Source organism: Dreissena polymorpha, chromosome 1 (genome assembly GCF_020536995.1).
Source record: "Dreissena polymorpha isolate Duluth1 chromosome 1, UMN_Dpol_1.0, whole genome shotgun sequence".
In the NCBI taxonomy this organism is placed as follows: Eukaryota; Metazoa; Mollusca; class Bivalvia; order Myida; family Dreissenidae; genus Dreissena; species Dreissena polymorpha.
The window spans coordinates 101,940,127-101,965,440 of NC_068355.1; the positions used below are offsets into that span (position 1 = coordinate 101,940,127).

A 25,314-nucleotide genomic window follows, 5' to 3' on the forward strand; every position below is an offset into this window, starting at 1 on the left:
ATCATGCCAATTAAGCCATAAAAGTGTCAATAGGCGCCAATCTGAATATTCATGAAGTTTTCTCTCCAGGTAATAACTGTGGCTCAATTAACAGCAGTTTAATTTTATTACTGGATACATATTACTGGATACACAGGGACCTTTAACAAGTACCCTACCTTGAGGAAGTTCTTGACCCTCTCTGGATCGTAGCAGTTGCTCTCCCTGCATATCCTCTCCACCTCCTTGATCTGGCCTGTCTTGCACGCAGCCTGGATGTACTTGAAGTGTACATCCTGGTCCTGGCTGAAGTTTACAATGGAGCCCAGGAAGTAGAACAGGCCTGCAAATAAGAAAAATATACCAATGTGACCCAAATAGCATTAAGGCTAAAGATTGTCACAAATATAAATGTAACAACCCTTGTACAGTAGGCCATTATTACACCAAGAGATAATTCATTAAAACTAAGGATCAGAGAAATGAGCAGCAAATCAATGCTACTTCTGGAGAAAATATACACATACATCTAATTCATATATATATATATATATATATATATATATATATATATATATATATATATATATATATATATATATAGTTTAAATGTGGCATTATTCTTCCCCAAAACAAAATACAGGACAGAATATGCAAAGTTAAAAGCAGCTGCACTTCAACTCTGCTTCAAATTGGTTATATCAAAGATCATGTTATTGGTAAAAATCATTATGCATTTATGTGCTTTATGGATTATGTTCATGTACTCCTTCAGTCTGTCAACATGGAATAGGGTAAAATAACTATGTTATATACGAGTCGCGTTCTGAGAAAACTGGGCATAATGCATGTGCGTAAAGTGTCCTCCCAGATTAGCCTGTGCAGTCCGCCCAGGCTAATCAGGGACGATACTCTGCTTTTATGGTCATTTTCGTTTAAAGGAGTTCCCTTCTAACCGAAAATCTTGTTTAGGCGGAAAGTGTCGTCCCTGATTAGCCTGTGCGGACTGCACAGGCTAATCTGGGACGACACTTTACGCACAGACATTATGTCCAGTTTTCTCAGAATGTGTCTAATATTATTTCCTTGCCTTCGTAGCTCTTGAATGACTCGAACAGTTCAATGAGTGAGTTGGTGGTGAGCTGCTCGTGATACTTGGATGCAATCTGCACGCACACCTGCAGGTTCTGGCGGATGTTTGCAGTCAGCATGGCCTTGAGGCACTCCAGGGAGTCCTCCACTGACAGCGAGCCAAAATAGTTCACCAGCCACTGGGGAGGGGAAAGCATTTTGTTACGTTATATACATGAGAACAAAAAGTCAGACCATCTCTGTGATGTTTTGTTAAAATTATAGAAGTGTTAAGGCAGATTTTTCATTTGAAAATAAACTGTTGACAACTAAACCAATTCTGACTGATTACACACAACCAATGACCCAGGACGAAGGAGGGTAAATAACCCCAATAGTCCGTGCTCAGGTAGGCTAATAATGAAACTCCCAAAACAACATCAGACACATATTAGAGAACTATTGAAGAGTATTCACCCTTGGTTAATTGTTTGAATATAATTTGTATATGACCACATTTGGTGTTAAATACAAAATACATTGTATCTCATGGATTCAGATAAGATTATTTTAAATGAAAATTTGCAATATTTTGCCAAGTCTATATAAACCAATCAACACAAAGAACATAACCACATTTCACTCCAGGGGGCATTATTTGAACATATTAATACAATACAATGTTAAATACCAAATATATTCTGCAGCCTCTCCTTTCAGAGAATGTATTTTGCTTATCAAGTCCATATTAACCATGTTATGCCAGAGGAATTGCCAATTTTAACCTTACTAATGTGATTTTAACAAACATTTTACATGTAGAAGAACACTTTATGATGTAACACACTAATTATTAAAGCTCTTTCCCTTTTTGTTTCAGAGGACAAGATTCTTCAAGTAGTTATAGGTTATTAGAAGTTTCACTGTTCAATACAGAGATATATTTAGATGAGCACACAGTTTGACGTCATATTGGACGAGCCGTTAGTTTAAATGTCTAATAAGCTTTGTATTCTATATCCCTTTCTTCAGCTCTTTGTTTCATTTTAATTTTGATTTTAAAATGCTTTAATTGCATCTATGCTATTTTCAAGACAAGCGCTCGTGTGAGTCGATTATAGTTCATTCGGATACTTTTTCTCGGTAACGGCTTTTATTGTTATAAAACAATTGCTTAATGCACTTGTACTCAACTGTCAAATATGGAAAAAATACAGACTTTTTGGATCCAATACCGGAATATATTGGACGGTCACATATGAAGAATGCCGATTGGATGAATTGATTGGATATAGAATAATTGCTAATACAAGTCTTTATAGATCATGTCACCCACCACTGCATGGACATATTAAACCCCATGGGCATGATTTGAACAAACTTTGTATAAGATGACTATGTTCCCTAACCAAAGCCTTGGGACTGGCAGATTAAGCGAAGATTTATTCTAAAATTTATTACATTGTATGATCATATATATTATGCAACCCCTGGTGCTTTACCAGTTTTGACCATAAGACAATAATTTGAACAAGACAGTGGATTACTATACAATGCTACACAACAAATATTAAACTGTTTACCCAAGTGGTTTGATACAAGATTTTGAAAGTTATGTACTATAAACTATAAAGCGCTATCGAAATCATGTGACCCCTGGAACTTGGCAGATTTTTACCTAGGGGAATTATTTGAACAAATTTAGTGCAGGATTGATATGATGTTACAAACCAAATATTAAACCCCTGAGAAGGTCACCCAGGTTTATGTACAAGACAAAATATTGAAGAAAAGAAGTGCAAACCTACACCGATGCACAGGAGCTGAATGAACAGTTAATACAAAATAAATAATAATCAAAATATTATCAAGAGCTGGCTCCTTTCTGAAGATTAATATAAAAGACTTTTCCCTCTTTATTTGAGATTTATCTGCCTACATTACAAGAAACAACCGCATGCATGATTTTTAGGTGTCCATGTCAATGTTCCCACCTCAGGGTTGAGCAGGTGTGTGTGCACAACGGCTCTCTTGATATCGTAGAGGTCCGTGTAGTGTTCCAGGGCACGCTGTAACAGGCCAGCCTTCTCACACAGCTGGGCAATGTGGGCCTTGTCATAGTGAGTGAACATCTGGTTACCAAGGATCGCGTCCGCTACCTGTCAACAGGGAAACACTCGGTGAAATATCAGGCGTACATGATTTACAGCCACGAAACTTGTATTGAGTAAGTGAAAGTTCATGGTTGATGGGTTGAATCAAATGGTTTACATCTATGCTATTGAAGGTAAATGTTTGTTAACAAAGTCTTAAGAAAGTCTGGTACATAATGAGACTTTAATGTATATTGAATTTACCATTTCAATACTAGAAATTATTATCTATCACAATATTTTGAGAAATTGAGATGAATGGTTAGGTCCCGAATCTTATAAATGTGGAACGAGTACCGTAGTCATTAAACTTCGGGTCACATTTCCCACTATTCTTACATTAGTACTAGACCATAAAATGTTAAGGTCAGCTTATAGAAGTCTTAAAATATAAGAAAAACTGTACCAAATAGAGCTAAAGGTCTGCTTATAGAAGACTGAAAATATAAGCAAAAATATTCAAAACTTAACTTATGACCCTGGCAATGTTAAACCTACCTGAGAGGCAGACATCAGAGGCAGTTGTTATTTAGGACTTTAGAAAACCACCTGAGGGGCAGACATGACATTTCTCTGAAGAAGGCACATCTGCAGAGGCCCATCCAAGGGGTGATTTTATCTAAGAGCTCTTTAACATACCCGAGGGGTAGACATGAGGCCCATCCAAGGGTGAGTGTATCTAAGAGCTCTTTCACATACCTGAGGGGCAGACATGAGGTTCATCTCAAGGAGGCGTGTCTGTAGAGGGCCCTCAGAAGGCCGATTGTTCTTGAGGGCGTCAAGCAAGAAAGAGGTGCACTGCTGAATCAGGTTGGACTCCATGAAAACATCCACAACCTGAAACATGATGAATACACCTTCAAAGGATGAGACAATCATTGCAAACAGTATGTTTGAAAGCACGCCTGTATTGCATGTACCCACTGCATATGAGAAAGACATTGTTTTCAATAAACACTGATGCACCTGGTGGAAGTCATGTCACATACCATTCATTGGCCCATTTGAACAAGTTTAAGTCCAAAATAAGTTCTATGTGAAGTCAATAAATGAGAATATTACACCTCAGAGATATTGGTCCTTCTATATCTATATGACCGGTTTCAGTCTGTAAAATGCGATAGAGGAACCTAATAGTATATGGACCGGTCACTATTTTTTGTGTATGGACCGTTCGGGGTCACACACCACTAAATTTGCACTGTTTTACTGTAAAATGACGTCATTTTTTAACAAAATGACGTCATTATTCCTGCATAATTCTTCAGTTTATCTCTTTTAAACCATTAACAATCGTACAACACTGTACAATGGTAAAGGGGAAACTCTTCTGTGTAATATAAGAAATAGTAAACTCCACTTCGGTCCCAATGGCATTATAGCGACCAGCCAGGCAGCCACAAACTGTATATGAACCTCAGCCTACGGCTTCGGTCCATATACAGTTTGTGGCTGCCTGGCTGGTCACTATAATGCCATAGGGACCTCAGTGGAGTTTACTATTTCTTAATTAAGTAATGTGAGTGAGCTGCATGTTGAACAGATGTGTCACAGCTTTAAGAGTGTTTGTTGATCACATCCATGCATGTATCCAATTATTGTAACAAGCATTATTGATGTTATACAAAAACTGTCCTTGAGGGATAACCTCATACCACCGGAAGGGTTTTTAAAGGCACATACCTGGTTAAGGTCCGCCAAAGGCTCATCCTCCTGTACCAGCATCTGTGCAAACTGCAGGCCCTGCTCTGGATTCATACGCATGATGTTCCTCAGCAAGAAGATGTAGTCTGGAGTGTGGCCGACTTTCTTCGCGTAGAGTACGATCTTCTGGAACTGTCCAGTCTCAGCGAAGCATTGGATTACCTTGTTCGGGGTGTTTGCACGTAGGTAGATAGACAGGGCAAGGGTGTTGTCTGCAACCTTCACAAGGTCACCTAGCTCCTCACTGCATTCCAGCTGCAAATGGGAGAAATGGTTATTATCTTTGAAATTTCTTGTTTCTGGGTATACATGAAAAATAGTTTTAACTGTTATTTTTTTGACAAGTTTGAACTGACTGATGTTTCATATCTATTGCTTTATAGTATGCCAAAAATAGTAAATAATAAGTAATAATGAATAAGATGAGCCATCAATATGCATTCTATTGTGTCACTGATGTAAAAACTGAGTCTACAAAGCTTAAATTTCACACACACCCAATTTAAAACTCCTCAGCATAGAAGAACAACAGCAAATATATATTTTTGATAGGAATCTATATAAATACAAGTGTGTGTTTTTCGTCACTTTGGAAATGGGGCAGGGTCCATTTGGATTGGTAAAATTTATGACATTATTAATTAATTTGTTAAATTAATGTTGTTGTTGTTGTTTTGGTAACAAATGCCTCAAAATTGATAATAAAAGTGTTTTCAGCATTATATTTTTTAAGGTTGAAATTATATAGCTGGATGGGAGATGAACAAAATGTTAAAATTTATTTTTAAAAAAGAAATTTTTGGGGGGCCTTTATTTGGTAATTTTTAGGTCCCATTTGGGGAAAATATATACCTTTTTTCTATTGGGAATAGGGCCGAATATCGGACCCTATTTTTAACGAAAACAACCACTGCATACCAATATTCAATGACTCTTAATAATTTATCCAACACAACTATTAAGTATCCCCTACCTTCTCCTCCTTCAGCCACTTCTCAATGAGCTGCTTGCGCCCCTGCTGTATGACCGGCCTGCACAGCTCCAGGGACTCGTACTTGTTCAGCTGGCCCTTGTCCAGCAGGATGCCAAAGTACTGCAGCAGGGGAGAGGTCTGACCGGGGGGTGCTGCCACCTGCTGGAACTGCTGAATGGTCGCTGGTGTTCTCAGGATACCCTGGATGTAAGATATTAATGAAGTGCTATGAAGTATTTCCGTTTTTTTTACTTTGATTATTATTATTATATATTTCTGGACTTACATTTTAACTGATTTCTCTGCTGTTATTTTGTTATATTTTCACTTTTCGTCCAATATGCTGTCCCTTGAATTGCTAGTTTTGATGGTTTGACTTTCAGATGAGTGCAAACAGACTGAAGAAATAATGACAGTTACCACTTAAATATTCATTTTACTTATTTGTAAATGTTAAGGATTTGTATATCAAAATGTTATCAATTTTTGTCATGAAAAATTGCATGTTTCCCTTACAGTTGAAATTCAAAGCAAATATTAATCAGCTATGTGAATTTCTTAAAGTGATATTAAGGCAAATATTCAAAAAGTCAAAGTTTTATAAGGAAATTCAATGAAAAATTATAAAAAAAATCCTTATCATTCTTACCTTCGGGGCACCAGCAGCTGCTTTGGCTGCCTCGCTGTAGTTGCCGCTTGCAAAGAGCATGTTGAACTTTTTGACGAAGAGTTCCTCAGCACCGGGCAGGTTGCTACGGGAGGCGACCTTCAGAGCCAGGTCAGGGTTCTGCAGCGTGTTGGTGATGTACGGCACTATATTGTCCTCCTCCACACTCACTGACAACACCTGGGGCCAGAAACAAGTACAGTGGTGAAGCTTCACAGACCTTAGACTGATTTGTACTTATATATGACCTCACTGTAGGCTTTTACTTAGTCAGCAATTGAATGCTTGTCTATTGTCAAACAAATTTACTTATCACCCATTTAGATATTGTTTATTTGCTATCTACTTGCCAAACAAGGAGTGTTTCATGTATAATAACAAGTGCGCTGAAAAATCTGTTATTTGGCAATTCTTCACTGCACTGGCCATTTCTTTATTACCTTCAGAATCCTGATTTTATTACAATATTACATATTCACTATAATAATGAATCCTAATATTTGCAATATTTTATTAAAAACTTTAGCGTTGTTCCTTTTTTTTAATCTATAAAGCAACTGATTTCATGACACTTGTACCATGCAGGTAATGACTTTGTGTGTAATTCAATAACATAAACAAGAGGGCCAAGATGGCCCTAGTTCGCTCACCTGAGAGGAGTCAATTCATTCAATCTTTACCAAACATCAAACTTGACCTAGATATTGTCCAAACAAACATCCTGGTCAAGTTTCATCATTATTGAATCAAAACTCTGGCATTTGGAGTGATTTTTTTGTGTAAGATTTGACGTGGTGGCCTATATTTTGAGTTGACCCCCCTTACCAAACATCAAACATTGCTTACAAAAATAAATATTATGACCAAGATTCATAAAATCTGAAACAAAATTGTGACCTCTAGAGTGTTTACAAGGATTTTGTATCATATAATGAAAATTTTGACAATCTAAGGGCAATAATTATGGCATTAATTATGTGATTATATATAAAACCAATCTTTTCACCAAGTTTCATGATGAATGGGCAAAAAATGTGACTTCTAGAGTGTTCACAAGCTTTCATATAAATATAAGAAAACTGCCCCCCCCCCATGTTATTCAACTGACCGGAACCATTTTCAAACTCAACTCTCATATCAAAGAAACAAATTTTCTGACCAAATTTCATGAAAATTGGGCCAAAATGTGACTTCTAGAGTGTTCACATGTTTTCACTATATACATATAAAGTAAAATGCCCCGCCCACTGGCAGCCATGTTTTTTCACCAATCTGGACAATTTTCGATCTCGTCCGAGATATCAATAAAACCAATGTTGTTACCAACTTTCATGATGATTGGGAAAAAATTGTGACTTCTAGAGTGTTTACAAGGTTTCTCTATAGCCAAATAAGGAAAACTGCGCCCCCCCCCCCGGCAGCCATGTTATTCAACTGACCGGAACCATTTTTGAACTCAACTCTCATATCAAGGAATCAAATGTTCTGACCAAATTTCATGAAAATTGGGCAATAAATGTGACTTCTAGAGTGTTCACATGTTTTCACAATATACATATAGAGACCAACTTTCATGATGATTGCGCAAAAATTGAGACTTCTAGAGTGTTCACAAGGTTTCTCTATAGCCAAATAAGGAAAACTGCCCCCCCCCCCCCGCCAGCCATGTTATTGAACTAACTGGAAGCATTTTCGAAATCAAATCTCATATCAAGGAAACAAATGTTCTGACCAAATTTCATGAAATTGGGCCAAAAATGTGACTTCTAGAGTGTTCACATGTTTTCACTATATACATAGTCACACAAGGTTTTTCTTTTTTTGACATAGTGACCTAGTTTTTGACCCGGCACAACCCAGTTTTCAACTCGGCCGAGATTTTATTGGGGCAAAGCTTCTGACCCAGTTTCATGAAGATAAAACAACAAATGTGGCCTCTAGAGTGTTTACGAGCAAATGTTAACGGACGGACGGATGGACGATGGACAAAGACCGGTCAGAAAAGCTCACCTGATTTAAAAAATATTTTTTCAATTATATATAATACTTTATACAAGAAATTAATCCTTACCTGTCCCTTCCTGTTGACCCCAATGATGCCTGACGTGGCATCATGCGGTGCAGTTACAAAGATGGTGTCACCGCTGATCCGGTTCATATAGATGCAGAACGCATTCTCAATGTCATACAGATGAACATAGCCGTACTTGGTGATCAGGAATATCACGCCATGCTTCTGACTAACCTAAAAATAGACAATTAGTGTTTGTTTGTTAATTTGTTCTTTGCCATTTCAACAGTATTTCTGTCAAATCATGACGGTCAGGTAATTTGAGTCGCGTTTTGAGAAAACTGGGCTTAATGCTGTGCAGTCCGCACAGGCTAATCAGGGACGACACTTTCCGCCTAAACTTGATTTTTGGTAAGGAGGGACTTCCTTGAAACTAAAAATACAGGTTTTTTTCTGTCTATTTTGGGAAAAAGAGTCTGACCAAATTGGGAATTTTTCATCGACAAAATTGGCCATTTTGGGAATTTTTGCTTCAGTGAAACGGCTCATTTGGGAAAAAATTGTGAATTTATCATGCTTAAATAATTCAGTGGTTTAACAAATAAATTTGTTTTTATTTGTTATTTTGTCTTCTTTATATAAACAGATGCAATATTGGGCATGTTCAATGTTTATTCAAGTACTGCAGTTTTGTTTTTCAGTTACAGTTACACTCTGAGATAAGATTTGAACAGTCAAAACCTTATAACAGATATTTTTTACCAAAACAAACATTGGTTAGTCACACAAGTTATAAGACACTTCATTCTGTTTTTTGTTTTTTTTTGGAAATTGGGATTTTTTTTTAAATTTCGGTTTAGGATCGGGTCTGTTTGCTTTGGGAGTGCCTCCGTTTTCCGGAGGCACAGACAGTGCTGAAAACCCCCTGAAATAACATAAAAGCGGAAAGTGTCGTCCCTGATTAGCCTGTGCGGACTGCACAAGCTAATCTGGGATGACACTTTACGCACATGCATTATGCCCAGTTTACTCAGAACAAGACACATTTACTCACACATGTCCTGGGTAACATAGCTCACCTATACAATAAGGAGACAGTGATGCCAGTAACTAGCAACTGTTCTTCTGTAATCTGAGGAAGGGGGAAAATAGCCTTAAAAATAGTCTTATCACCAATCTACACCCAAAAGTTATGAGACCAGACACAGAATCAAATCTGCCATCCTCAGATTTGTAGCCCAGAGCTCTACCAACTGATCTAACTGGCCCATTTTAGCAAGTGTATGATTAGGTCTATATCACGCCATCTACAAAATACTCTTCTATTAATCTCCATATTGCCATCTATCCATGTTTCAAGTTTCATGAACAAATATGAAGAACTTTTAAAGTTATAGCAGGATCCAGAAAAGTGTGACAGATTGACAGACACACAGAGCGCAAACCATAAGTCCCTCTCCAGTTTCACCAGTAGGGGACTAATAACAAACTGTCCTTTCTTCCCTACCTGCATGGCGACAGGGAAGTCATTCTGAGCCTCTGGTGGAAAGAAGACATCGACTGCCTTCTTGGTGAAGGGTGTGTTACCTGCAGGCGGCTGTCCCACCTCAATTATGTGCAGCTGAAATAACATAGTAGATCTTTAAAATGGATTCTGTACCAAAGGTTGTCATACAAATTAAGTGCCTATGGAATGTTGCGATTGTGAAATGGGTTGTTTTTTCTCCAGGATCTTTAAAATTTGTGATCAGTTATCAATAAATAATCTTCATACATGCCTAAGGTTAAATTCACATTAAAATAACTAGTATAATTTGATAGAACATCAGATAATTCATTTAAAAGTTGCAACCTGTTATTTCCCCCATACAACCACTCATATCTATCAGAAACATTTGCACATTCACCTTGCCCCCTTGGGGTCCTCTCACAGCAAAGCAGAAGATGGTGGAGGGGTTGGCATTGTTCTCCACCTTGAGTGAGCAGAATGCAGCAGCGTGTCCCTCGATAGGCTGGCTCACCTTCCTTTCCACAGAGTACAGCTGCATTGCACCCACCACACGGTTTTGCTGAAAATAATTTCATGTGGGCATTGCTTCACATTTTCTGCTTTTTAAATGTGCTTTTGACTTAAACAATGCAAATTTGCTGGAAATGATGCTCTAATGACAATGTGTCCAAGCCCTTCAAAAGGGCTAAACAAGGGACTTTTTAATGGGCATTGTTAAGATTCTCATATTGTAACAACCATGTTTGAAAAATTGTCTTTCTTGAGTTCAAAGTGCCACTTTGATAACCAAAGGAAAATGTTTCATTTTTTTCAAAGCTTTTTAATATAAGATACAAGTGTTTGTATTGCTTAAAATCAATTAATAGAACTGGAAAAGGAGATGAATTAAATGTTCTGATTAGACAAAAAATGACAATAAGTACATCAAAGTAATAATGAAGGCAAACAGCACATCAAGTTGTTTGCATTGTTTGTTTTTTTTTTACTTTTTTCCGACATATTTTATATATGTTTTCTTTATGTGGTTATTTGACTCTCTCATGTAGCTTTTCTGCAAGTCTAACATCGTGATAATGCAGACAAAAAGTAATTCTCTATGGACATTTACATGGTTCAAACAGAAATCTCAAACCTAAATTCAAGCACTTTTCAAGGACTTTTCAAGGCCAAATTTTCATTTTCAAGGCCGAGAACCGTTCGTTAGTTTCCTTAAAAAAAATCATTTTCAAGCAAGTTTAACACAGTAAACATCATTTATTTGCTCAAACAAATTAAACTTATTCCACAATAACTCATACATGTTATTTCTAGTTATTGCATACATGTTTTCCATCCTTAACTCAATAATCTCACATACAGTTTGTCAACCAGTTCCGGATTATCAGCAGTTCCGATTATCAGCAGTTCCGATTAATTTGTATTTAATTTTCCATAATGCCCCAATAAAAACAAAATGATAAGTGTCTACGGTATACATTAGGTAAAGGAATAAATTAACAAAGTTTTAGCAAGAAATCTTTTGTAAATAGCTTACAGGGTGGAAAAATGCAGCAAAAAGTTAACCGGTACTGATTGAATGAGTTATGTTTTGAAATGTGCATATGGATATAGAAGGCTTTATTATTTTCAAATAAACTTTTTGCTGATTGAAAACAAATGCTATGACAATGTTTTTAAATTCTAATTCTGTAAGTTGAATGATTTTTAAAAGTTTTCCGAATGGTGATCTTTAATTGGCTTTTTTTGACAAAAAAACTGCATATGCCGTCTGGCTTAACCTGTTATCATACAAAATAAATATAACCCTTTATTTTTACATCTTCTCACATTGACACTAAATCCCGAAAGAAATTAGTGTGGTCAAAAGAATAAACGTTTTTCGCCGGATGATTCTAAACTGGTTGAATGACTGTATGTATTTACTTTTTAAAGTTATTACAAGCAAACACATTGCTTCTCAATGTCATGTTTTCTTTGTGGGTTTCCTCTTTCTCGTGGCTTTTCAAAGCGCTTTCCCCCATCGCCCGACACCAATTGTCTTCATACAGACCCGACAATGTGCTTTTCGAATGTCCTTTGTTTTCTGTACCCAGTAATATTCAGTTAACCACCCTGGTTTGAAATGACACTTGCCCATCGCTGCGTTTTCACTCGCGAAAATTGATCACAATGGAAAACCTCTGACGTAGTACACATAATCTGTGACGTGTACACATAACGTTTCGTACTCAATAGTGTACGAAGCTTATATTTCGTACTCAACTTTTTGCGCCAAGGAATTTATGATCAATTTTCGTAATATTTCCCTAAAGAACGATTTAAGTTTATAATTAAAGCGATGATAAAAGTAATTTTGAGCAGAAATAAACATTTTCAAGGCTTTTTTACATGAAATAAGCACTTTTCAAGCACTTTTTCAAGGCCAACCTTTGTTCAAGGGCTTTTCAAGCCTATGACTCGTTTTCAAGCACTTTTCAAGCCCTGTGCGAACCCTGATTTATATTGCAGACTGCATTCTCCTAAAACTACAAAACTACTCAATAATCATGCTGTCAAAGTATGTTCATAGAGATCTGGAAATTTCCATGAAAAAAGATATCCCCCACAAACAGACACATTTAGCGACATACATTAATTATGAACCTGATGGATTCCAACTCCCTACCAATGCAGATGAATGTTGTGAGTTTTATGTTGATGTATGCATACTAAGTCACAGTATTGTCTTGAATTTAATGACAATTTTTAACACTGGTCATAAAGGTGTCACGCACCTGTGCAGAGATGCCGACTAGCAGCAGCCATTGCTGTTTGGGGTCTGTCCTGTAGTTGATGATCTGGCAGCCAGCCAGGTTGGAATGCCTTTCAAAGATCTTCTGTGGCTGGGAATCACCTGGCCAATAGAGAGTATACTATAAGTATTCAATTTTAACTGTTTGATTGAGCAATTGCTTGAAACGAACCAGCTTCTACAGACACTGTCAATTGCATTTAAATAGAATTTTTCAAATAAAAGATTTCATTTAAGCTACTATCTTTTTCAATTAAAACAAGACAATAACAGTCTTTAAACAAGAGCACCGCCTTGCGGGTGCAGACCGCTCATCTATTTTCTTTTTAAAGGTAAAGGGACTATCATTTTCAATCACAAAGGAGGGAGGAGTGGAGTGAAGAGGGGTGTATAGTGTGGGGTTGTGGACATTTATTACATTATCTTCCAAAAAAGCGAAAAAAAAAAAAAAAAAAAAATGGGGGGGGGAGGGGGGGGGGTTGGGGGGGCGATGGAGGGGGGGTTTGGGTGCGATGGTTGGACGGTATTTCAAACATAACCGTTTTAAAAAAAAAAATGGGGGGGGGGGTACAGTGTGAGGGTGTGGTGGTAATTTGTGAGATGATCTTTAAAAAAAAAACAAAAAAAAAACAAAAAAAAAAAAAATTGGGGGGGGGGTGGGGGTGGGGGGGGGGGTGGGGTGGGGGTATAGTGTGAGGGTGTGGTGGTCATTTGTGAGATGATCTTAAAAAAAAAAAAAAAAAAAATAAAAAAATAGGGGGGGGGGAGTGGGGGGGGGGGGGAGGGGGGGGAGGGCACGGGGATGGTTTGGGTGGAGTCTATTGTGGTATGTCAGGTAAGAGTAGTTTCATCAAATCTAATCATAAATAAAGAAGTTATGGCAATTTTAGCAAAATTTAATAATTTGACCTTGAGAGTCAAGGTCATTCAAAGGTCAAAGTAAAATTCAAGTTGCCAGGTACAGTAACCTCATGATAGCATGTAAGTATTTGAAGTTTGAAAGCAATAGCCTTGATACTTAAGAAGTAAAGTGGATCGAAACACAAAATTTAACCATATATTAAAAGTTACTTAGTCAAAAAAGGGCCATAATTCCGTAACAATGACAACCAGAGTTATGCAACTTGTCCTTTTACTGTACCCTTATGATAGTTTGTGAGTGTTCCAAGTATGAAAGCAATATCTATGATACTTTAGGGGTAAAGTGGACCAAAACATAAATCTTAACCAAATTTTCAATTTTCTAAGTATAAAGGGCCCATTATTCCGTCCAAATGCCAGTCAGAGTTACATAACTTTGCCTGCACGGTCCCCTTATGATAGTTCATAAATCTTGCAAGTATGAAAGCAATAGCTTTGATACTGTAGGAATAAAGTGGACCTAAACACAAAACTTAATCAAATTTTCAATTTTCTAAGTATAAAAAGGGCACATAATTCTGTCAAAATGCCAGTCAGAGTTACATTACTTTGCCTGCACAGTCCCCTTATGATAGTTAGTAAGTGTTGCAAGTATGAAAGCAATAGCTTTGATGCTTAAGGAATAAAATGGACCTAAACACAAAACTTAACCAAAATTGTCAATTTTCTAAGTATAAAAAGGGCACATAATTCTGTCAAAATGCATGCCAGAGTTATCTAACTTTGCCTGCCCAGTCCCCTCATGATAGTAAGTAAGTGTACCAAGTTTGAATGCAATAGCATTGATACTTACTGAGAAAAGTGGAACTAAACGCAAAACTTAACCAAAATTTTCAATTTTTTAAGTATAAAAAGGGCACATAATTCTGTCAAAATGCACGCCAGAGTTATCTAACTTTGCCTGCCCAGTCCCCTCATGATAGTAAGTAAGTGTACCAAGTTTGAATGCAATAGCATTGATACTTTCTGAGAAAAGTGGACCTAAACGCAAAACTTAACCGGACGCCGACGCCAACGCCAACGCCGACGCCAAGGTGATGACAATAGCTCATAATTTTTTTTCAAAAAATAGATGAGCTAAAAAGAGATGTGTTTGTCAGAAACACAATGTCCCCTTAATGCGCCGCTTTGATTTTTTTGTTGCTTATATCCCTTTAAAAAATATGACATCCCTTATAAAAATGATCAGTACCTGCCCAATGATAAATAGAAAGAAATTATCTCCCTTTAAAGCTTGTTACTTCCCTTGATATTTTTTTTTTTACCTTTGACCTTGAAGGATGACCTTGACCTTTCATCACTCAAAATGTGCAGCTCCATTAGATACACAGGCAGTTTAAAAAACATTACTTCCCTTGTAGAAATTATATGTACCTGCCAAATGATAAATAGAAATTATCTCCCTTTAAAGCTTGTTTCTTCCCTTGGATTTTTTTTTACCTTTGACCTTGAAGGATGACCTTGACCTTTCACCACTAAAAATGTGCAGATCCATGAGATACACATGCATGCCAAATATCAAGTTGCTATCTTCAATATTGCAAAAGTAATGACCAATGTTAAAGTTTTCCGACAGACGGACAGACAGTTTAAATGCTATATGCCACCCTACCGGGGGCATAAACATGAGTGATATATATAAATATACAACTGGGGGCTCACATTTAAGACACAAGCTGTATTTGTTTTGTTTTTTAAAGTTTTTAAGTAAATTACTAGTAGTCATAAATTGCTTTATTGTGAAAATTATCTGCAAATACATTTCTTAACAAGAGCTGTCAGAGGACAGCGCGCTCGACTATTCGAGTGCTTGACAGTATAACGCAAGCCATCATGGAGAGGAGGGGGGGGGGGGGGTATAATGTGGGAGTGTGATCATCTAATAGATGATCTTTCAAAAATAAGAAGAAATTTATTTTTTTTTTTTTGGGGGGGGGGGGGCGCGTGGGGGATGGTTTGGGTGGAGTGCATTGTGGTATGTAAGGTAAGTGTTGTTTTGTCAAACTTAAACATAGATTTATCAAATTATGTTTATTCTAAGTATAAAAGGGGCCATAATTCTGTCAAAATGCTTGATACAGTTGTCTGCTCATGTTTATAGGTTGGGGTCATGTTGGTAAACAAGTATGCAAAATATGAAAGCAATATGTCAAGGGACACAGGAAATATTTGGGGTAGTACGCAAACTTTAACATAGTTTAATCAATAATATGCATATTTTAAGTATAAAAGGGGCCATAATTCTGTCAAAATGCTTGATACAGTTGTCTGCTCTTGTTTATAGGTTGGGGTCATGATGGTAAACAAGTATGCAAAATATGAAAGCAATTTGTCAAAGGACATTGAAAATATTCGGGGTAGTACACATACTTTAACATTTGCACGCAACGCCGACGCCGGGTTGAGTAGGATAGCTGATCCACTATATATATATTTCATATATAATAGTCGAGTTAAAAATGAATAGAATAATTTGCCATTTATATTATTTTCCAATGGCTTTAATAGAAACCTAATGGCATAAGAACAAGAACATTTTGCAAAAACAAAAAGTACAATTTAAGAAAAACATTTCCAGTAATCACCAACCTTCCATGGACCAATGGAAAACGGCAGTTTCAGTGGCTATGGCGACAGTGTTAACCGAAATCCACTTCCAGAAGAGTACGTCTTCAGTCATGGTGTGTGCCTTCATCTTACTCTTCATCTCAATATTGAAGATCTGCAGCGTCTTTCCAGCTGGAACACACATAAACAGACGCACCTCCATGTTTAAGCAGTTCAGTGTGACAGGCTGAACAAGGCTGAAAGCGTCTGGCTATGCAATCTGTGTTGTGTGTGTAGATATGTTAGTAGGAATATAAATAAGCTAGCCAATTGCCCCAATAAAAAGAATAAATTTGTCCCAAAGGTTATTCAAAGCAAACTCGTTACATTCTAAAATTATTTATATACTACAAGAAAAAACAAATTTGGGCTTCCTCTGGTCAATTGTTAGTTGGTATCACTTGTTAGTATCTGTGCTTTAGAAAGCAAGGCTGTTGACAGTATGTGCGGACTTCATAAATGAGGAATGTCTCCCATGTATCATTTTCTTCAGGAAACATCGGAACATACATGTATCAGCTATCTGAATTGATTATTTTCTGGAAATATCAAGACTTATAGCCTAAATGGAATGATACTGTTCTGGAAATATCAAGAGGTTTCAGATTTGTTGAATAATAAAGTTCTGGACACAACAGAACATAGGTATTCTTAAGAGCATGTGAATACTTTGTATCATTATTGTTTCGTTCTTCATTGACCTGTCTAAAAATGATACCAATAAAAGTATTCACAGCATATAATGGATACATGTACCATTCATAACTTTGTATCATCCCCTGCACAAAGCTAGCAAATGCAAACAAGCATGAGTCTTGACTGGCTTAATTAAAGTTATGGAAAGAATTCCTAATTTTGTTAATAGAATATTCAGATATGTCATCGTTTTAATGTTCTATAAGCATGTATTTGAAACAAATTGCATGTATTGCAACAATAGAAGGGCAGAGAAATGGGTTTGTTACTGCTTGAACTTTGTGCACTTTGACATTACAAAGGCATTATGATAGGCTTGGTTAAAATGAACAGTTGATATGCACCAGAATTATCAACATTCTTGCATGGTTATCACCAATCAATTATTTAGGTACAGGACAAAGGACCATTCGCTTACAGTTATCAACTATCTAATCTAATTAAACCCAACCACTAAATAAGGCAAAGCTCACATGATAGGCGGTTAAAATGTGCATTGTAAAGCTTAACTTAAATTCAGCTCATCAAAAAGATCAAAACAGTTTTTGAAAATCATATTCATCGACAGTTTTCAGTGAATAGCCAATAACATAATAATAATGACAAACAATATTGTATTGATGCTTAGCCTTATCCAAATACTACACTACGAATAACATAAACTAATTAGAGTTGAAAAATCCCAAACCAATAAGCTTTACAAGTGAGTGTGTTGAAAATGCAGAGTCACAACCCGGCAAATTGTTTTTCAAATCTGATCAGCTTTTAGTTTCGATCAGGTTTCATACCCAACAACAATTTTGGGAATGTTGAAGATTTCATGCCACATTTTCCCCAAAAAATCTCAAACTAACTTCATACCCCAAAAAATTGCAAGTAGAAAAAAAACAACACCTTAAATGATTGATTTTGAAAGTCAAATATTTAACAGTATGGGGCAAGTGCCACTATATTACCCAATACCGTTTTACAGACTGTGTTCATTCTAGGCAGTTAAATCAATACACCACACCCAGGCCTATATGCAGCCATAAAAACCATCCCCTGTTCTGAAAGTAGCAGTCTTCTGATATGGATGCCTATTGATTATCAATAGTTTGTTTGTTACTGGCTGCACCCTATGTTGAATTGAATTCTTTGGTTCTACAGATGGACATGATCACTATAAATAGCAGTCGTCTTTTTGCGTCTTTTTGCGCTCAACATCTGAAGATATTGGAAATGACATGAATGAAAGATTGAAATTAAATTGTGTATGTATATTTGCATACTGTTACATGTAGTTCTTCGACAATTAATAATACAAATTTGTGTCTGAAATTTAGATCCAAAAAGTTTTTTTTATATTACGAAATAAGCAAATTCTGAAAAAAACTAAACAAATTACATTAATGATCAGATGCAGGTTTGGATCTGTAAACCTCCATTTTATTAACAACTAATATCATGTGCTTGTTACATACCACTGACAGCAGTATACTGAATTACACATAGAACAATTGATTTTATTTTCAGACCCTCAGGCATGCAGATTTACTTCTAACCCTTTGCATGCTGGGAAATTTGTCGTCTGCTAAAATTTTGTCTGCTAAATTTCTAAAATTAGCATTTCCTTCGATTTTTTTCAAAGAATACTATCAGACTAGCAAACAGTTTGGATCCTGATGAGACGCCACGTTCTGTGGCATTTCATCTGGATCCAAACTGTTTGCACAGGCCTTCAAAATTCGGTTCCCGCACTGAAAGAGCTAAAGTATCTAAATGTCAACATGTTATATGGGCACCCAAGCAAACCCTAGCTTTTGTAATCAAGACCAATAAACTTACAAGCCAACCAATATATGAAACTGAACTTTAAGTAACCCAAGTCAAATATTTACCAACAGTGCATGTTTTGTAAGCTTGTGTTAATTTTGATCAAATAACTATACAATAACACACATATGGTTGCTTGTTAGTGTATACATTTACAATAATAACATCCCCTTTCCCATTTCTTACTGCTGCTTACCCAACTATAGTCATGCAATTGTTGCAGGTGCATTGTCTTAAAAAGCGGGGGGGGGGGGGGGGGGGTAAAGAGTGCACAAATAAATATGTGGTGCTCCTACATGTACAACAATTACCGACTCCACATATACATGCAAACTAGTTGCACAGAAACAATTACAGGAGATATATACTGATATATAACTTTATTACAACTGCACCTATCTACAAATGAAAAACACAATACATGTACATCTACATATCAGAAATGCTGGGCATAATGTTCTTACACAACATAAACGGAACAAAACATATAGAAAGGTTTGAGTGCCTCAATGGGAAATTTGCATTTCAGAAACAACACAAAATGGATGCAAAATGTGGCGGTTTAGAGACACTTCAGAAGTATTATGGAACGTTCCTCCTACTTTATGAAAGAAGAATCTTCAGACAGGCAAGGTGTTGGTATCCAGTTATTACATTACTGGCTTTCTAACACAGTGAAATCATCAGTTGAGAATTGTATAGTAAGTGCACTCATTACACGGGACATTGTATCATGGGTCAGTGTTGGGAGGCCTAATAAAGGAATACACACCAGTAGGGTCTCCTGCCTTCGCTGTGCCTGTGAACAACAAAGGCCTGTGTTAACTCTGCAGACAAAGTGTGCTGGACTCATATTGTTATTTACAACCATGCGTACAAGACTTCCATTTGCAGGTGCATGAAATCCAGGCAAATATCGAAAGAGCAAAAAGTTAGACAAGTGTCATTGTCTACAATCTTGCAGAGGTAAAAAAATGCAACCAAATTACCAATACAGCCAAAGGCCCTCGGTCTTTCACCTGAGAACTAAAAGAACATAATTGTTCTGTAAAAGTTTTATAAATTTAATTTGGCTTCTGAACATACTTTTTACCAGGAACCATTTTGTGAACAAGGATGAGATATCATTAAAACAAATGTTTTGATAGGGCCATATAAGGAAAACTGTCCACACCCCTCAGTGTTGTTTTTTTCGATAAAATGTTGGGCCCGTAACCGTATATGTCCCCTTTCCCTATGGAATATTTTTTTCCCCAAATGGGACCTTAAAATTTCGAATTAAAGGTTTCCAAAATAATATTTTTTACAAAGATCTCAACATTTAGATCGATCTCAACATTTAGTTCATCTCCCATCCTGCTATATATGTTGGACCTTAGTAAATAAACATGTAATATTAAAAACACTAATTCTCCATTTTAAAGCATTTGTTAGAAAAACAACAACAATTTCCCAATTTTATTAAAAAAGCCGCTATTGTTTCCCAATCTAGAGGGACATGACACAATTCCCAAAAAGTGAAAAAAAAACAACACTTTCCCTTCAGTGTTTTTTAGACCATTTTGAGAAGGGGGTCTGGTCCCTTATGATTGGAAATTTGTTGCGTTTTTGAATTAAATTCAGAAATTACTGTTGTTGTTTTTGTTACAAATGCTTCAAAATTGAGAATAAAAGTGTTAAAAAAAAAAAAAAATATGGTTCAGATTTATTATCCCCACGCTTTTTGAAAAAAAGGTGGGGATATTGTGGTGATCTCCGCCGTCCGTCCGTCCGTCTGTCCGTCCGTCCGTCCTGGCCACTATCTCCTCCTACACTAAAAGCACTAGAACCTTGAAATTTACACACATGGTAGCTATGAGCATATGTGCGACGGTGCACTATTTGGAATTTTGATCTGACCCCTGGGTCAAAAGTTATAGGGGTTGGGGTGGGGCCGCGTCAGAAATTATCACTCATTTTTTTAGGTTATTTTACATTTACTTCTTTATTTCTACACCGATTCACTTCAAATTGATACTGGACCTCACCTATGACAATACGGTCAATCTCAACCATGCATGGCCCCATTCCCAACCCTGGGGCGCCCCGCCCACATAGGCCACACCCACCAAAAATTTCCATTTACTATAATTTTTTCATTTCTACACGGATTCACTTCAAATTGATACTGAACTTTTGTTATGACATTAGGGTCAATCTCAACTATGCATGGCCCCAATCCCAACCCTGGGGCGCCCACCCACATAGGCCACACCCACCAAAAAAATCCATTTACTATAAAAAAAATTTAGGTTATTTTACATTAACTTCTTCATTTCTACACTGATTCACTTCAAATTGATACTGAACCTCTCTTATGACAAAACGGTCAAACTCAACTATGCATGGCCCCGTTGCCAACCCTGGGGCGCCACGCCCACATAGACCACACCCGCCCAAAATTGCCTTTTACTATAATTTCTTCATTAATACACTGATTCACTTCAAATTGATACTGAACCTCTCTTATGACAATACGGTCAATCTCAACTATGCATGGCCCCATTACCAACCCTGGGGCACCCCGCCCACATAGGCCACACCCTCCCAAAATTGCCTTTTACTATAACTTCTTTATTTTTACACCCATTCACTTCTAATTGATACTGAACTTCTCTTATGACAATACAGTCAATCTCAACTATGCATGGCCCCATGATCAACCCTGGGGCGCCCTTGGGTCAAACATGCGGCGTGGGGATACGCGTCGGCCTCTGCCGCGCCATTTCTAGTATAGAACTGTGTGGAAGATGAACTAAGTCTTAAGATTTCAGATACAAAGAATGTGATTTCCTTGGAAACCTTTAATTGGGAGTTTTGAGGACATAATTGGAAAAAATATACGCCAGTCCTTTTTTCATAGGGAATAGGACGGATTACAAGCCCTGAATTTGAACGAAGAAAAATACTGCCATTGTAACCATGTCTTCATCTGACCAGAAACATTTTTGCACTAGGCCACAATCATGGTTCAAACAGAAATCTAAAACCTAAATTCAAGCACTTTTCTAGGACTTTTCAAGGCCTTGTTTTTGTGTCAAGGAAGTCAGTTGGAATCCTTCAAAAGCATCTTTGAATTATAACAATGCTTAATGTTTTTTTTTGGTTGATGCTAATCTAAGCCTGTTGTAATGCTGCAGAGAAAGTGAGCCATTAGTATTAATCACACACTAAAATTGTCCATTTAATGATAATAATGTTGACTTTTGAAATCAACTGATGTTTGATGTCCCTAAATGTACACGTATTTATTTTATAGAAAATGACTTGTACTGTGCAAAAGAAAAAAATTAGTCATTATAAAGAGCTACGAAGTTGTTTTTTAAGCTCAACTAATTCTCATGGTGAGCTTATGTGATGATGTTTTGTCCTTTTTTCCCCGTCTAGAGGATACTTGTTGCCCGATCTTCTTGACACTTGAGAATTTGCCCTAATGATACATGTATATCTGGGCTACACATTCTAAATAGTTCCGGTAAAATGAAAAACATAGCCCTTTCATTTGTGTTTTACGAGATAACGATCAATTTAATTTTGTTTGACTTCCTGATTTTCAAATAAAATTACATTTATTACAAGTACATACATATACATGTAGTATAATATTTACCATTAAAAAAACCCAACAAAGATAGATCAATCCCGACGTGGTTGTAGAAGTAGTTGTTGTTGTATAGAAAACTCGTTGATTTACCACACACAAAACGTCGTCTTTTAAATTATACTTACCAATTAATATAAACACAGTTTGCAACATTGTTTTTATTTTGATAATTTAATCCAAAGTTTTCATGTTAGCAGGTGATTTTCTATACTGAACATGTAAACAAATGACCAAGGACCCTAAAAATCTCGCAAATCAGTGTGAATTGACAGTTTGACGTAATCAAAGAAAAGCCGCTTCCTGTCTAAAGGCATAACTTACTCAAGTAAACACGTTCAACAAATGCATAAGGAATGGTTTTAATTGTCGGAACAAAGTCAATTCTCTGCTCGCTAATGCATTTATTTTCCCTTTGTAGGTAGGTTATTCCATTGATTGCTAAAAGAAGGTGGTCACTATTGAGTTGATAGTTGCATTTAATATTCACATTTGTATTCTTGTTGCGTCGACATTCAAAACAATGTTTACCAGTAATTATGGACCAAATCGGCAGAGTGACATTCACACATGTTAATCCCTTTTGTCAAAACACCCCAGACAGCAGTCTACACAATAGGTCAGTAGACAAGCTGTGCGTGTTTTCATAACGTCAAACACTTAAAATCCAGTTCCGCCAAGATGTCTTCTTTAATCAGTTTATAGTACAATTACTGTTAAAATAATTACTCTACTAAAATGCCATAACGATAAAGATTCGGCGTGTTCGATTTGAAATTATTTCAGAGGAAATAACAACTTATTCGCGATATAATTTCATTAAAAAATACCAAAGAAACTTTTAACCGAAATCAACAAAATTCAATGTTCTCTACGCTACAAAGTTTGTATCAAAAAATCAATACACGCACGCTTTGCAGGAGTATACATTGTTCCTTGACCTTGTACATTGCAGCATAATTTTCGCGCGCTTTTGTCGGGAAATATACATGATGACTGTATATTGGAAGCATTTGTAAACGTCGTGTTAACAATTTAAAATCGTAGTGTGTTTCGGATTACTAATTATTATTCTCATTTGGAAATTTTACGGAACATTTATTCTTGTGTTATATCATATATGTGTTTTGATTTAAATATTAATTTGTCAAATGTATTATATTCATTCATATTGTAGACCTGTGAATTAAAAAACTTAATTTTTATACGTATTAATTTTCTATACAATTATCTTTTTTATACATGTACTACAGTATTTAAACAATGAATTATAACAATGTTTTTATTTTTTGGCATGCCCAGTAGCACACTGCTAACGCGGCATTGCGCAGCGGTCACTGATAAGCACGGAAAGTGTCTGCATTTACCAACTAGCCTAAAGTAATACACGCCGCAGGTTTTAGCGAACGCGGCGTAAAGCCGAGCGTTTTATCGAGTTCACCTCGCTCTTCCAACGCCGCGTGAACACTCGCTAGCAGAAAAAAAAACGTGGAGGGAGCGCGTTTTTTGGGGAAAACGCGTGGAGTGTACTGTACTTTACAATATGCTATGACGAAAGTAGAAAAGACGTTTCATCAGTTAAGGCTAATAACCGTACCAGCCACTTACCAATCAGAAATCAATAAATAACAGACAGGGCAAAAATTGGTACTAAGCACAAATTTCCAGAATGAAGAGAAAGCTAAAATAATATTCGTTTTCAAATGATCGCACACTTAAACAACTTTGTCCGCTCCACACACACAATAAACTCGTCGAATTTAAACTGATCTCAAATCGACCCTGGACGGCTCAAATCCGGATTTCTTGAATAAGCCGGAGTCAGACTATTGACATCCCTGGTAATGCATAACCGTAAAATAACCTCCATAACTTTGATTTTTTTCTAAAACATAAGAAATAGTGAGCTGTACTGGTTTTTTAACAGGTTTGTTTTTACATGGACGGCATGTATTCGCATGCAGTGAAATACATAGTCAAGAGCGCAGCATCATGTAAGCATTTTACATGTATGTCAAAATAATACAAAAAACGTGAATGTGATATTTATCAATCTGGATTTATTTTTTCAAGTCTGGTAAGGAAATTAACAAATTAATTTTAACTTATATTTAACAATGGAAAACACTGATGACAATCGCTCCCATGAAAACCCATTCTTTATTAACCTCAGCACCAATTGAACTTAAGCATAAAGCAACTAAATATAAACCAAAGAATTTCCGGTAATGCAACTGTGTCAGCATGTCTGCTATTTGAAATGGTGTTATTGCAATATTCAGCATGCACTATTTTTTTTTAATGTAAACTTATCTCCGTTTATTTATTATCTCTATGGAAGATAAGTTGATTGCTAAGCTTGTCATGAATGAACAGTAACAATGGCTCTTAAAAGAAATAAGATAGATTTTTTTAAACATTTATTTAGTTATAAGTATTTGTTTTAAAAAATCTTTTATTTCAATAGCAGACATAACGATTCAATCCCAAAAGGCTATGTTGGTTGTGAGAAACATTTAAAGAGCAAATCATGAATGCATGTTTTTTTACAATTGCACAAGCTTGGTCAACCGTATAAGAATTCTTACTTTATATGTATGTGTTAATTCCCATTGTCCCATTCTGTGCCGCTTTGAAGCTATATATTTGACCAGGGCTTTCCTTAGACCTCAAATCTCAAGAGTCAAAGACTCTTGGGACCAAATTTTCAAGAGTCAAAATCAAATTTGTACGAGTCATAATAATAATGCAGGAGAGTCAATTATCTTTCGTACTT

General features: G+C 36.4%; 1 protein-coding gene across 3 annotated transcripts in view; it reads right to left on the bottom strand.

Moving 5' to 3' along the window:
- LOC127842999 (clathrin heavy chain 1) overlaps positions 1 to 25,314 on the bottom strand; it is a 54,021-nt gene that overhangs the window by 22,022 nt on the left and 6,685 nt on the right. For 2 of the 3 annotated variants that reach the window (XM_052372836.1, XM_052372828.1), the window contains exons 3-15: positions 19,671 to 19,697; positions 16,370 to 16,519; positions 12,843 to 12,961; positions 10,466 to 10,627; positions 10,066 to 10,179; positions 8,619 to 8,792; positions 6,530 to 6,727; positions 5,881 to 6,081; positions 4,887 to 5,162; positions 3,903 to 4,040; positions 3,045 to 3,209; positions 1,070 to 1,250; positions 159 to 322 (exon numbers count right to left, since the gene is read on the bottom strand). In XM_052372836.1, coding sequence (XP_052228796.1) covers positions 159 to 322; positions 1,070 to 1,250; positions 3,045 to 3,209; positions 3,903 to 4,040; positions 4,887 to 5,162; positions 5,881 to 6,081; positions 6,530 to 6,727; positions 8,619 to 8,792; positions 10,066 to 10,179; positions 10,466 to 10,627; positions 12,843 to 12,961; positions 16,370 to 16,519; positions 19,671 to 19,697 — 2,069 coding nt within the window. The remainder of the gene's footprint in view (positions 1 to 158; positions 323 to 1,069; positions 1,251 to 3,044; positions 3,210 to 3,902; positions 4,041 to 4,886; positions 5,163 to 5,880; positions 6,082 to 6,529; positions 6,728 to 8,618; positions 8,793 to 10,065; positions 10,180 to 10,465; positions 10,628 to 12,842; positions 12,962 to 16,369; positions 16,520 to 19,670; positions 19,698 to 25,314) is intronic. The other variant, XM_052372837.1, reaches the window with a different exon arrangement.